Source organism: Eleutherodactylus coqui, chromosome 3, assembly GCF_035609145.1.
Source record: "Eleutherodactylus coqui strain aEleCoq1 chromosome 3, aEleCoq1.hap1, whole genome shotgun sequence".
Classification (NCBI taxonomy): Eukaryota; Metazoa; Chordata; class Amphibia; order Anura; family Eleutherodactylidae; genus Eleutherodactylus; species Eleutherodactylus coqui.
This window is the reverse complement of record NC_089839.1, coordinates 90,512,696-90,527,136: the sequence shown is the minus strand read 5'-3', so window position 1 is coordinate 90,527,136 and position 14,441 is coordinate 90,512,696. Positions and strand designations below refer to the sequence as shown.

Sequence of the window (14,441 nt, the reverse complement as noted above, 5' to 3'; positions counted from 1 at the left end):
TTTTAGTTTGTGCGCCGTAAAAACAAGACGCACTGAAAGATGGCAGAAATGGCGAAAATGGGAAAAAAAAGGGGCCATGTCATGAAGGGGTTAAAATACACAGATATAATGTGTACATGTATTAAAAGTGCCAAATTGGGTAAATTTTGATAAAATTGTAATTTCTTCACATTTTCAACTGCAATATCTCATATGTGCAAATATACTGTGCACATTTTTAATAGTATATATATTTCCACCTGTTTACTTTATTCTGGACACACATTTGAAAAACTTTACTTTTTTTTAACCATTTAGGCGGCGTACGAATTTAACATTACTTATTAACATTTTCAGGAACATTTTGTATTCCTACACCAAGCCAAGATTGCAATTGTGTCATTTTAAAAACAGTTTTTTTTGCACAGCACATATATGAATGAAGACTTGCACCCCAAAATGGATCCCCGTTTGTCCCGTGTTCAGAGATATAGCCATTGTCACCCCAATATTATGTCCTCTATGCATAACGGGGATCAAACTGAAAGGAGCAGCTGGTGGCTTTTAGAACAGAAATTTTGCTTAAGGGCGTATTCAGACGACCGTATATCGGCTGGGTTTTCATTCCCAGCCGATATACAGCGTCTCTCTCTGCAGGGGGAGGAGGCTGGAAGAGCCGGGAGCAGTGTTCTGAGCTCCCGCCCCCTCTCTGCCTCCTCTCCGACCCCCTGCACTATTTTCAATTAGGAGAGGCGGGACAGGTGTGGAGCTAATTTGTGGAGCTAATTTGTGGAGCTAATTTCTGGAACATAGCCCCGCTCCATCCCGCCTCCTTTCATTGCAAATAGTGAAGGGGAGGCAGAGAGGGGGCGGGAGCTCAGAGCACTGCTCCCGTCTCTTCCAGCCTCCTCCCCCAGCAGAGAGGGACGACGTATATCAGCCAGGCGTGAATACCTGGCCAATATACGATCATCTGAATGCGACCTAAAGGTGGTTTATGCCCCATTTGGCCGCTCAAGGGCTCTACAAGTGGGCAAACGACGGACCCCCCCCCACACACAATTGACCCCATTTTGAAAACTAGACTCCTTAACGAATTCATCTAGGGGTGTACTGTCCAGTTTGATCCCACAGTTTTTGAATGAATCTAAACAAAGCAGAAGGGAAAATTGCATTATGTAATGCAATCCTATGGCAGAGGACACAGGCGGAATTCTGCGGGAAATCCCGCCCGTCTGCAGGAGGCCTATATTAGATGCGGGGTGAGCATATTATCAAATTCTGTGACACCTGTGCCCTAACATCCAATCTGGTTGAATCAGCCAACCCAAACAACCAATCTGGTTGCTGGATTTGCTGAATACGGCTGAGATGTTGCAGAATTTGATAATATGCGTAGGGTGAAGGGTTGCAAACCACTTTACCTACATATTTTGTCTGGCGTAACACTTATGCCGCTTTCAAATGGGTGACAAAAATCGCAATTTTCTCATGATGCAGATTCAAGGCATTTTTTAAAATCTAAAAACGCCTCACATCGCTTCTGTGAAATTGTGAACTCAAGCGCATGTTTTAGGAGCGTCAGAGGATCGCAAGTGTTTACCCTTCATTTCAATGGGAACTATCTCATCGCACTTGCATGCACAAGACAGGGTCTTTAAAGAACACATGCAGCCATCCTTTACCTCGCAGCATCAGGGGGGCAGGGGAACCCTCATGTGAATGACTATTCCAAAGAATGGAATTGTGTGTGTCTTTGGACACATAATATTTGCATGAGCTCCGCCCTGGTGTGTATGTAGCCTTAGGGCTCGTTGACATGAGTGTAAATATGCTGCATATTACATAGTGAATAGAACCAGTTGATTTCAATGGGCTTATTCACACAAACACATTTTCACTGCGTATTACATGTGCAAATTTTGCTTGTGCAATATACAGTGAATAGTCTCCATTGATTTCAGGGGTTTAGTCACGAGTGTATTTTGCATTCGCATTTCGTTAGTGCAAAAACACTCATACCGCGACGGGTTTGGTTGGCGCCCGCTTTGGGTAATTTTGTTTTTAATGTATATATTTTATTTTGTAATTTTTCTAGCTTATTTTTGTAACTATTTTTTTTTACCATGAACGTCCCCCATGACCTCATACAAGACCTCTGGGGGGTCATTCACATCGTTTTTTGTTTTTTTTTATTTCATACTTTTTCACTGTAGCTGGGTACAACCATGGGTCGAATCTCCACGGGCGGATTGTTGCTGCGGAATTCGGAGCAATAAGCCTCCATAGCAGGCTATGCTCAAACGATCCTTCATGTCCACGAGCGGAAACCAATTGCGGTTTCCACTCGCAGATTTTTTTTTTAAAAATGGACGGCTTCCATTGAAGTCACTGGATGCTGGACGGGCCGCGGATTCCGTGGGAAAGCAGGAATTAAAAAAATAAATAAATAAAGTACTGCAAATTTCCAGCGCTTCCACAGTACAGAAAGAAAAAAGATCCGAACAGGTAAGCAGGGTCCTCGGCCGCAGGCAATCTGCCACGACTTTCCCTTCGTTTTTGGCTGCAGGGCATTTTAGAGCACCCCCTCATTGTGATGGGTATGGAGGTGTGCTAAACACCAAAAAAATAGAGCAGACAGCGCTCGAAAACTGCAGTGCTGGAAACCGGTGAGATCGAACATGAGCGTTATACCGCGGCGTCCAAAACACTGCGGTAATATTGTAAAATACGCACACGTGTGCAAAAACGCAATGCCTGTCGAGCAAATAAACCGCAATGTGCGCATGACGACGCTTATTACGCCTGTGGGAAGCCGGCCATTAAGGACATTCGTTCACGTGAATGTGCGACCGTATGGTAATATACACCACATGGCCTATCTTGGTGCTTAGGGGCCTACTGAAACCGATAGCTAAGCAAGTGCCATTGTAAAGCCGCTTATAAGTCACAACCTCTGTGCGCGCCATTTTTTTATATGGTTTTGATTTAATCATCAGTCTAGTTCTATAAGAGAAGAGCTGAGGAGTTATACTTCACCAGGTTATTGTTTCTGGGTGAGAGCACCTTAAGGATACAACGTTCCTTTTCTGTACGTGTACTGGCGTCACTGGGTTACATCTGCACTACAACAGTCATTCCGCCGCTCCCGCCATTCCTGAGGTGAACTACCTCGCTGGGCATTGTGGGTAAGTGCCGCTGGACGTGACGTCAGCGGAGGCGTGTTACCCAGCGTGCGACGCTTCAGGCACAGAGCTCCACCTGCTGCTCGTGCTGTGGGCGGGGCTGACGTCACTGCTGGCCAGGAAGAGGGAGGAGCTTGTGTGGTCCATGCGGGCTGCAGTGCTGACAGTGCCACTCGTCTCTCCGTGCAGTTACCCATCTAGTGTTCTCTGTTGTCAGCTATTCCGACTGTGGAAGGCGCCCAGTGATGGTGAGCCAGTACTGAGAACCTCCACACTCAGGTATGGCAAGGCTTTTGTTGCTGGATGGTTCCCCACATTGTATTGCTATGGGAATCTCCTGGTGCGCAGGAAATAGCACATGCAGCAGGGTTTTAAATCAATGGGATATTTTTACTGCATATTACGCGTGCAATATGTTGCACAAATACATCTGTGTGAACGAGGCCTTATGTGACGCTGCACGCAGAGCAGATGCGGAATTTGTCCATTAGGGCTTATTCACACAGGCATAAGTGCATGCTGGCTGTACGTTTACGGTCGCGTATTTCACCCGCTCCAGTTCTGTTTGGCTGTGCATCTGCAACATGTGCTTGCGCACACAAAAAAAACCAAGCACAAATCACATTGATTTTGTGCATATACGTGCAGCGAATATTCAAGCTTTTTGCGTATGTTGTAAGCATTTACGTAAGCCAATAGATTTTAATGTGCTCCTGCGGTGCGCAAATGCTCATCCAATAGGTCATAGTGCGGATGGGTTGCGTTTTTATTTGCTGAATGTCCGGTGGAATTTTTTGCATTTTTTTTCCCATAGACTTTAATTGTGGAATTATGTTATGTTAGAAGTATGTTAGAAACCTGCGACAATTCCAGAAGACGTCCTTATTTCCGCTGCAGAATGCTTTTTTGCTACAGAATGTAATCTTGTGGTTTTGAAGTAAAGACTCCCAGTTTAACAGTTTCGGAATTCAAGCCCCGCTGGGATAACCTTGTGACGCAGAAATGTCCGTGCGGACTGATTCCATCCCAGGTAAGAGGTCCCTAGGAGTTTGTTCACACAGCAGAATATTGAAATGTGCGTGCAGAAAATAAAGAAGTGATATATTGCATCTTAACGTGGATTCATCCTGCAGATTGGGCCGTTGGAAAAGATGCGCAGATCAAACTTTCACCGCGTGAACAAACTCATGGGGACCCTTTACACGGGACAGAATTAGGCCTCATGTCCACGGCACACGCTGATTTTTTCATGCAGATTTCCGCAGCGGATGCACTATGAGTCATTATTAAATTGACTTTTTATTGCCTGCAGGAGATAGTGCATTGCGTTTTTTTTCCCGCGTGGATGTATGCAGATTATGCGTAACCCCTCCTCCCAGCCTTTTTCCTCTCTTCCCCTATTGATTATAACCTTCAAATCTGCAGTGAATCTGCAAATGTATTTGTGGATTGTAGGATCCCATAGAGATGAATGGAGCACATCCACGGTAAAATGTAGCATGCTGCGGTTTATTATCCGCGCGTGGCATCCGCAAATCAAATAAAAACAAATCCGCAGGTGTTAAATGAAGAGCAGACGCCCAATGCTTCCTTATGGGCGGCTTGATTTGCAGATCTCACGCTCTGGTGCCACAAGTGGATTCTGCAAATCAAATCCGCCCCCGGACATTGGGACTAAGGCCTCATGTCCGCGGGAAAATCAGGCCCGCCGCGGATTCTTCATGTAGGATCCGTAGCGGGTCCCTCCTGCCCCGCAAACATGAGGCCTAAAAATCAGAATAAACTCACCTGCTCCGGACAATGCGGATCTTCCTTCCTTCGCGGCCGGATCTTCTTTCTTTGGCCTGGCGGATGTGCTCGGCATGCCAGCGGCCGCCAAGAAAGGAAGAACCGCATCGTCCGGAGCAGGGGAGTTTAATTCTGGTACGGGTCTCCCGCGGATCCGGACGGCTTCCATAGACTGCAATAGAAGCCTGCGGGAGACCCGCACTAAAATGGAACATGTCCATTTTTTTTTCCCGCACGCGGATCCGCGCCTGACGTGAAAAATGACACCCGGAGGTATTTAGCTACCTGTGGGTGTCCAATGCATCCCTATGGGGCACGGATCCGCGTGTGGGAGAAACGCTGCAGATTTTAAGCCCGTGGACATGAGGCCTTAGGCCTTATGTCCACGGGGAAAATCAGGCCCGCTACGGATTCTCCATGGAGAATCCACAGCGGGTCCCTCCTGCCCCGCGGTCATGAGGGCTGAAAATAACAATTACTCACCTCTCCGCACGTGGGTCTTCCCTTCTTCGCGGCTTGATCTTCTCTCCGTCGCGGCCAGATCTTCTTTCTTCGGCCCGGCGGATGTGCACGGCAGGCCGGTTGCGTGCCACACGCATGCGCCGGCCCGAAGAAAAAAGATCCAACCGCGACGGAGAGAAGATCAAGCCGCGAAGAAGGGAAGATCCGGAGCAGGTGAGTATATTCTGATTTTAGGTCTCCCGCGGATCCGGACGGCTTCCATAGGCTTCAATAGAAGCCTGCGGGGGGAGACCCACATGAAAATGGAGCATGTCCATTTTTTTTCATGCTCTATTTTTTAAAATTCACTTTTATTGACCATCCGCGGGTATTTATCTACCCGCGGGTGGTCAATGCATCCCTATGGGGTGCGGATCCGCGTGCGGGTGATCCGCTGCCGATTTAAAATCATCTTTTGCCCGTGGACATGAGGCCTTAGTCTGTTTAGCTGCTTTGGCAACTGGGGAACTTCTAAAGAACCCAGGTAGGCCAAAGATGGCCTGATGGAATGCGTGTCAGGTAGCAGTATAATGTAATATATTTTATTGCAGGAACAATGTGTAACCAATGTGTAACCCTTCTGCTCTTCCAGGTGAGTATTGATTTTTTTTTTTTTTATCAGCATTTGGGCATAACGCATGCCAGCGCTGCTGGAAATGGGCTGAATCTGCAAAAAAACGCTGGGTTTCTGCAAGCGCTTGTGTGAAGAGGCCTTAAAGTGCGTTCACACATGCAGATTTTGCTTCAAAAATCAGGTGATAAAAAAAAAGGAGAGAGAGGATAAAGGACGGATACGACTTCTCCTCTTTTTAGATGCACTCTTGGTTTGGGCTTTAAAAAGTGCATTAAAAAAAACCTGAACGCAGACTTACAGTGTGAATGCACCCTTATGGCTCCTGCACTCTGGCGATCGCGATATCGCTGCGTTTTTTTTAAACACGAATATCAATAGAACCTTCTAATGTTAAAAACGCATTGCACAAAAATCGCAAGTTGGTGCTTTGCGATTTTTGTGCGTTGCTTTTTTAACATTAGAAAGTTTTATTGATATTCATGTAAAAATAAAAAAAAACCCAGCAATATCGTGATCGCCAGTGTGCAGGACTATCAAGTTATGCTGGATTTTTATTTTTCTTGTTGCACATATTGGATTGTTCTTTGAAGCCAGAATTGCGTTTACAGCACCTGCATTATCTGCAAGGACTCGCACATTGAATATATATGTATACCTTTGTAAAAAAAAAAAATATATATACTTTTTTTTTCTTTCAGATTGCAGCTCATAATCACACCGTGCAATGGACACTGGCGTAGTGACAGAAGGTAAATTGTGCATTTTTTACATAGTATTATTGTATTGTACTGGAATTAAAGAGGTTTTCCAGGACTTTTTAAACTGTTGACCTATTTTTTAGGGCGCCTTCAGACGACCGTATATCGGTCGGGTTTTCACGCTGGGCCGATATACGACGTCCCTCTCTGCATGGGGGGGGGGGGGGGGGGGTGCTGGACGAGCCAGAAGCAGTGCACTGTGCTCCCGGCCCTCGCCACTATTTGCAATGGTAGGGGCGGGGCTAAGTCCGGGACTTCTCTCCGCCCCGCCCCCTCTCATTGCAAATAGTAGAGAGGGGGCAGAAGCTCAGTGCACTGCTCCCGGCTTTTCCAGCCTTAACCCCCCCTCAGCACCCTGCAGAGAGGAACACCACATAATGGCCTGGCGTGAAAACCCGGCCGATATTCGGTCGTCTGAAGGCGCCCTAAGGTGCATTTACACACATAGATGATCGCTCAAAATATGTCAGAAACTTGACAGTTCTGAGTGATCATATTGCATAGGTAATAATAGAATAATCAGCCCTTTAGTATTTTATTGCATGTATTTAGAGAACAGTGAGTGGTCTGTTCTCTAATTAAATCACTATTGTCTCCAGCGGGACAGCTGCTGTTAACAGCAGTTAAAGAATGTTATCAGTGCTGCCCGTGAAGAGCTCAGCGTGCGGTACCTCTTACCTTATCGTTCTGAGGGACGAGGATTTCATGCAGACCTGAAGTCAGCAATGGACGATGGGCACACATTTGCGCACAACGATTATCGCTCAAAAGATGGCTTTTTGAGTGAATTTTGAGCAATAATTGTTGTGTGTAAAGGACCTTAAAAGGGCCTTTAGGATAGGCCATGAGTATCAGATCAGTGGGGGGGGGGTCTGACTCCAGGCTATCCCACTGATCAGCTGATGGAATGTGCTGTGGAGCTCTGAGGATCACAGTCTCACCTTTATTTTTTACCAGGCACAGTGTCATATTTTGTGTAGTGGCTGTACCTGGTATTGCAGCTCATTGTAATACCAGTCATGGCCACTACACAATGTATGGTGCTGTGCCTTGTAAACAATGAGTTCACAGCTGATCAGTGGGGGTGCCATTAGTCAGGCCCCTATTACACAGGCAAATAAATTGTTCAGATTCCTGCGATCCAGCATGCACCGACTGAAAGACAAATGATAAGCCATTCACTTATTGTTCATCTGTGAACGAATGGCTATGTACTGTGAATGGAAGCAGGCGTCCGAAATTATTCCAGGCTTGCTCCATTCACTGAACAATGATTGTTCCCATTTAAAAGCAAAGGAGTGATTGTAGCTGGGACGACGGTCGGGCATCTGCGCCTGACAGGGCATCCCGTGTAAAAGGGCCCTAAGAATAGGTCATCAATATCAAAGTCTTAGTAACCACTTTAATAAAAAATAGGTTGGATCTCCATTACTAAAGCTTAGAAAAAAATGGCGCTTTCAGTGTTCCAAAAAAACCTGAAGGTCTTGCATGATGATGGTACCGTTACATAGGACAACTGTTGCTTCTGTGCTGTCACACAGGAGCAATCATGCATTGAATGGAGGCTGGATAAGCAAGAGGTCTCTACCGGCCCCCTGCGACAATTCACTGCATTATATAGCATGATATCTGAACTTTGTTCTGTGGGTCAGTACAATTATGGTGATACCAAATGTATATAACTTTTTTTTTTTTTTTTGCCTTTAAAAAGTAAGCAGCCTTTAATTTTTAACTAAAAATTGCATTCCGTCGCCATAGTCCGACGTCCATAACTTTTTAAAATTTTTTTTGTCAAACGGTCTGTTTGAGGGCTCGTTTTCAGCGGATTGAGCTGTCGTTTTGATTAGTATTATTTTGGGATGCATATATCTTTCTGATCAGTTTTTATAAAATAAAATAAAATTGGGAGCCATGATAACTAAAAAACTGAAATTTTGGCATTGCATGTTAGTATTTATTTTATTTTTTCCAGTCTTCACTGTGTGGAGTGAGCATTGTGATATTTTAATAGTTTGGACTTTTACGAACACAGCAACACCAAAAATGTGGGTGGTTGTTTTTTTTTTCCAATGTTTAAATGTGAAAATAGGGTGTTCTACAGATGGGTAAGACTGAGATGAAGGACACATGTGAATACTAATTGACTAATAACTGTTTTAACATGGCTAGTAAGATTATGGTACTGGTGTATCTTGTCTCCACCGTAAGCTAGGGGTTGACCAGGCTTAGCTGGAGGGTATGGCCTGGTCACGCCCCTAGCTGGTGATTAGCTGCTGGTTGATATAGTGCTGTTCCGTCCCCATTTCCAAGACAGCAGCGACGGCTGACAACCCGGCACACAGAAGACAAGAGGCACAGACCCCTGCAGCTGGCCCCGCTGTCACTCTCCCCGTTGCCATTGCAGCTGGCCCCGCTCCAGCGCGTCGCTCAAACCTTGCATCTGCTATGGTTTCCCCGGCGGCCGCAGCAGGCGGCCCCGCTGTCTACTGGCACTCTCCCCGCTCCCCTGGTGGCCGCTGCAGCTAATCAGCCTCTGGGTGCGTGTCCTTCAACTCAGGACTGCCAAATCATTTCTCCACCCATTTTTCTGGTGGACATATTGCACCAGTACCTAAGATTATGAAGGCTCCAAGATTTGTACTTAGGTTTGCCTCTGTATTCTATAGGTGTGTTTTCTTTTACTTTTCCTTTCATGTCATTAATAACCATAGTTGTGTTTACTCATTAATAGAGCAACAGAAGACCAGAACCAGCTGGACTGACAAGACTCCACCAGAGTGGCACGCCTATGTGAACAAAGAGGTCACGGTTATAGCCGATGAGAAGAATGAATACCAAGGTTGGGTTGCCACAATTGATCCTGTTTCTGCAAGGTAAATGCATTTACCATATGAATAGTTGTTGATGGCTGAAAATAAACAAGTACTTAAAGCAATTAAAAGGGATGTCCAGCTGAAAACTATTGATTGCCTATTAGCAGAATAAGCCATCAATAATAGATCAGCGGGAGGTCGGATGCTCAGTATCACCACGATCAGCTGTTTGCTGGTCCAGTATGTTTGTGCACAGAGGTAATTTCTGCAGAAAGCAGATAGCTCTGTTCCAACTGCAGTGGCAAGGTTTGGTTTTACAGGCAAAGTTCCCATTGTGGTGAATAGGAACTTGTCGTGTAATACCAAGAAGGGCACTGCAGTAAGAACGGAGCTGTCTGCTTCCTGCAGAAACCAGCTCCTGGCATGAGCGCATCGGCCTGGCGAACATTTGATCAACAGGGATTCTGGGTGGCAGATCCCTACTGAATATTATTGATAGCATATCCTGAGGATAGGCCATCAATAGTTTACAACCAGACAAACCCTTTATTGGCCATGAAACACCATATGTTTACTACAGGAGTTAAATTATTCATTCAAAGGGGTTGTCCCGCGCCGAAACGGGTTTTTTTTTTTTTTTTTCAACCCCCACCCCCCCCCCCCCCCCCGGTTCGGCGCGAGACAACCCCGATGCAGGGGTTAAAAAAGAACACCGGAGAGCGCTTACCTGAATCCCCGCGCTCCGGTGACTTCTTACTTACCTGATGAAGATGGCCGCGGGGATCTTCTTCCTCGGTGGACCGCAGGGCTTCTGTGCGGTCCATTGCCGATTCCAGCCTCCTGATTGGCTGGAATCGGCACATGACGGGGCGGAGCTACACGGAGCCCATTGAAGAAAGCAGAAGACCCGGACTGCGCAAGCGTGGCTAATTTGACCATTAGACGGCGAAAATTAGTCGGCTCCATGGAAACGAGGACGCTAGCAACGGAGCAGGTAAGTGAAAAACTTCTTATAACTTCTGTATGGCTCATAATTAATGCACAATGTACATTACAAAGTGCATTAATATGGCCATACAGAAGTGTATAGACCCACTTGCTGCCGCGGGACAACCCCTTTAAGTTGCTCCAACCTGTTTCAGGAAGTAGAAGGGTGTGAGTACTCAGTCTGGGGCACCTGCTATCCCTTTTCACTTGAAACCTGTAGTGCGGTTGATCATGTTTTGTTACTTCAATTTTCTTTAGTACAGGAAGGAAATCTTACCAAGTCTGCCCAAAGTGCTAAAGTCTGCAGAGGTGTGACTACAGGCTCTTAATATGTACATGCACTTCTAGAAGGAAGAGATAAAATATTCCTGACTTAGCATCTAGAAATTATTTCAGTGTACTAAAAGCATCAATGAATTGCTCCAATAAATCTATTTTGTGATTGCACCCACTAAATGGTCCCACAAAGTGCAGAACAGGCTGTAAGAAAAGGCTCTGATACAATAAATTCAAAGGGATCATATGACTCCGGGAAACGTTCTCCTTTGGAGGTTTTGGGTTTTGGGACACATGATCCCGCGGCTAGTAAGTATCATCAGCAAGAATCTGTGAATGAAATATACAAACTACAGTTTATAGGGCTAATGTAGGGCTTCTCACGTGTATTTTACAAAGAATTAATGGGAGAAATCTTAAGGCTATATGCACACGGACAAGTTTTCCATCTGATGTTTGGACTGAAAAGTCTGTCCGAAAATCAGACAGCAATAGCACCCATTCATTTGAATGGATGTAATCACATGGGCTCTTTTATAATCGGACAAGCAGTCCAAGAAAAAAATTGCAACATGTCCTAATTTAGCACGATTCTTGGCTGAAAATAGTACATGTTAGTGTATGGTGTCCCACACATCGGACAGCACACGAACGGTATGCTGATGCTTGTATCCCGGGGCACAGATTTCTTCCACTGATGAGCAGTGTTTCCGCATGAGGATTAGCCACATTGTTTCTCAATGGGGCTGATACATGGCCTTTCAATGCAGACTATAGAGCTTACTGCATTTTCTCCATGGATGTATTTTCTGCTGCATGTGAATGTAGTATGTAATGCTCTATTCACTTGTATTAGATGCAGATCTGATGATGACTTAGGCATGGAACCTGTGCCAAAAAGTTTTATTAAGGCCGCTTTCACACAGGCGACAAAATCGCATTTATGTGAAGCCCATGCTTTCTTATGGGTTCCTTCAAATTAGCAATGTTTTGTAACTGCTACATTGCGAGAGAGAAAAAATCGTGGGTTGCTAACTATTGTCGTGATTTACAATGTTTTGTAGCCAAGGTTTCCCTATGGAGCTTTCCTTTCTGTTGCATTGCATCGCACAATAATGCAGTTTTTCATGCGGTGCAATGCAACTTCTACAGTAGGACGTCCCTACACTAAGCCCTAGCTGCATTAAAAATTTAAAAAAAAAACACAATACATCATCTAAAAGCCGCTGTCCGCTTCACCGCACTTCTCGCAGTTCCCCAGCACTTTGAAGTCTTCAGGCAGCGCTTCCTGGATTGTTGGTTGGCTGGCTCTGATTAGTTCAATGAGCCCTGCAATGATTGGCAATAATACTTTGTAGCGCCACGTGAGACTTAATAGCAACACAAAATGGAGAAATCGCAGCGATATTGCATAGAACACAGATGCAATATCACAGCGATTTTCTTGCAGTGATATCACTGTCATCCCTGTGAAAGAGGCCTAAATCTCATAGATTTGCTGTGGATTTTCAGCAGTGGAAAAATCCCCATCAAAATCCAATTTGAAGAGGGGTAATCTGCTATGGATCTGCACCTAATAGTGTGGATTTGTAAGGTTTCCCTCACAGAGGGGCTTTTTACTGCGATTAGCGTGGCGCTTTTAGCACTGTACTAATCGCGGTATAATGCACCCATTGTTTTCAATGGGACTGCTCAGACAGCTTCTCGATCGCAGCTCTTTTCAGCGCCGCGATTTTCTAGCGTATTTTTAGTTGTTTAGTGCTCCTCATCAATGAGGAGTAGTGTCAGAAGCCAGCATCGGCCGCAGCATCACCGTGGCCAAAAATGAAAGTAAATTGCGGCGTTTATCATGACACCATGTGTGAGGGAGGCCTAAGGGTGCCTTTCAACATGCCTATATCACACTGATGTCGTACAAGTGCCTTTTGGCATTTTGGCCACTGTAGCCAGCTACTGCACTGGGAACATGTTGCATTGCAGCAGACAGGGAAGCTCAATACAACTTTTGCTTTCCACTGGAGAAAAACTCTAGAACTGTCGCTTTAAAGATACTTAAATGGGTTGTTCTGTCTGACAAAGTCCATTTTCAAATACTAGCTTAGTGAATTCTGAGCTAATATAAAGGTTATCCCATTAGCAGCCAGTAAGCGGATAGTGGATCCATATAATGCTTCATATGATCTGTGGTGAAGAATTTTAACAAATGCTGCCAGGTTTCCCTACAGATTACATCTGATCACTTAGCGTGCCAACTCAGGACAGCATGTGATTATCCGAATTGGTGGTAGGTACAAAACTACTGCCACTTGTAGCCTAAATGATTAAAGGTTGTTTCATCACAGCTAGCTCTTCTCAGAACTGAGGTTCTGGGGAAAGCTAAGCTAGGAAAATGTAGTTTTACATGGCAGCCATTCATATGACTGTCAGTCCCTGTAGATCAGAAGATGCTTTTTTTAGAGCAGCTTTGTTTTGGCTGATAGAGGAGGCAGGTCCCAAGCATGTAACCCCCTCTATGAAGTTTATGGGGCATGTGATCAGGGGTTGTCTACATTGACACAACAACCCCTTAAAGTTGCACCCAAAGTCAGAGAGGGAGGAATAACTTTATGAATCTTCACTGAACAACAAACAAACGTTAGGTCTTCCTATCACACGATTGCAATGTTGTCTCTGACTTTCCTGCAGCTTCTTGATGATCTGGTCATTATCTCTTTTAGTGTTGTACTCGTTAACTTTGAAGATGATCAGAAGACATCTGTCCGCATCGTGATGGGACACGCTATACAGAAAGTAGACATACTGAAAGAATCGGATGACGTCACGGAACAGAAACTTCTAAATCTCTTCAACCTTCAGGAAAGCAGCAGCACCCACAGCAAGGAGGATGTGAAGAGCAAAAAACTCAACCTGAAAAGCTGGCTGCAGCAGAATAACATTCCAGTAACCGAAGAGGGGGAGTCTGAGAGGACATTATGTGTTGCTGGTGTATTAACCATTGATCCTCCATATGGCCCAGAAAACTGCAACAGCACTAATGAAATCATATTGTCCCGCGTACAAGGACTCATACGGGGTTATATGACAAGCCAATAAAGCAAACTATCTTAGCTGCATTGTCTAGCCCAAATGTTTATAGAAAAACTGTACAAAGGGGGAAAGCAGAAAATAGTTCATGCTTGTCAAGTATTAGGTATGACAGTGGGGGAAATTTACTAAGCCCAGCATTTTCTGCAGCGGGGTTAGTAAGCTTTTTCGTGACACACTAAATACATAAACAGGCGCACATCTCTTCATGTATTGAGTGCATCCTGGCTCCACCTTGTGTACATTTCTGGTATAATTTTAGTTTCTGGAGTAAATGTTACATAAATCTGTTGGTGTGGGACATCCCTGCCCCCTCTCAACAAGCTCCGCAGACTTTAAGTAAACGTGTCCGGGCAGGCACAAAAGGAAAAAGTTGCAAATTTTTCTTTTTAATGTCAACTGATTTTTTTCAACTGAGAAATAAATAAGCAAATTATTACCTGCAGATCAGCTAGAAACATCCCCTCACAGGGGGTGCAATAAAAAAAATTTCACA

The 14,441-nt window shown here is 44.9% G+C and overlaps 2 protein-coding genes across 2 annotated transcripts in view; both read left to right on the top strand.

Moving 5' to 3' along the window:
- The window catches only part of LOC136620153 (regulator of microtubule dynamics protein 2-like), a gene marked incomplete at its 5' end in the record, with an annotated part of 371,477 nt that overhangs the window by 226,747 nt on the left and 130,289 nt on the right, over positions 1 to 14,441 (top strand). The gene's annotated exons all lie outside the window — the stretch shown is intronic.
- GEMIN6 (gem nuclear organelle associated protein 6) lies at positions 3,280 to 13,968 on the top strand. The gene is made up of 4 exons (XM_066595862.1): positions 3,280 to 3,443; positions 6,726 to 6,776; positions 9,517 to 9,658; positions 13,579 to 13,968. The coding sequence occupies exons 2-4, from the start codon at positions 6,752 to 6,754 to the stop codon at positions 13,952 to 13,954; spliced, it is 543 nt and encodes a 180-aa protein (XP_066451959.1). The 5' UTR covers positions 3,280 to 3,443; positions 6,726 to 6,751; the 3' UTR covers positions 13,955 to 13,968.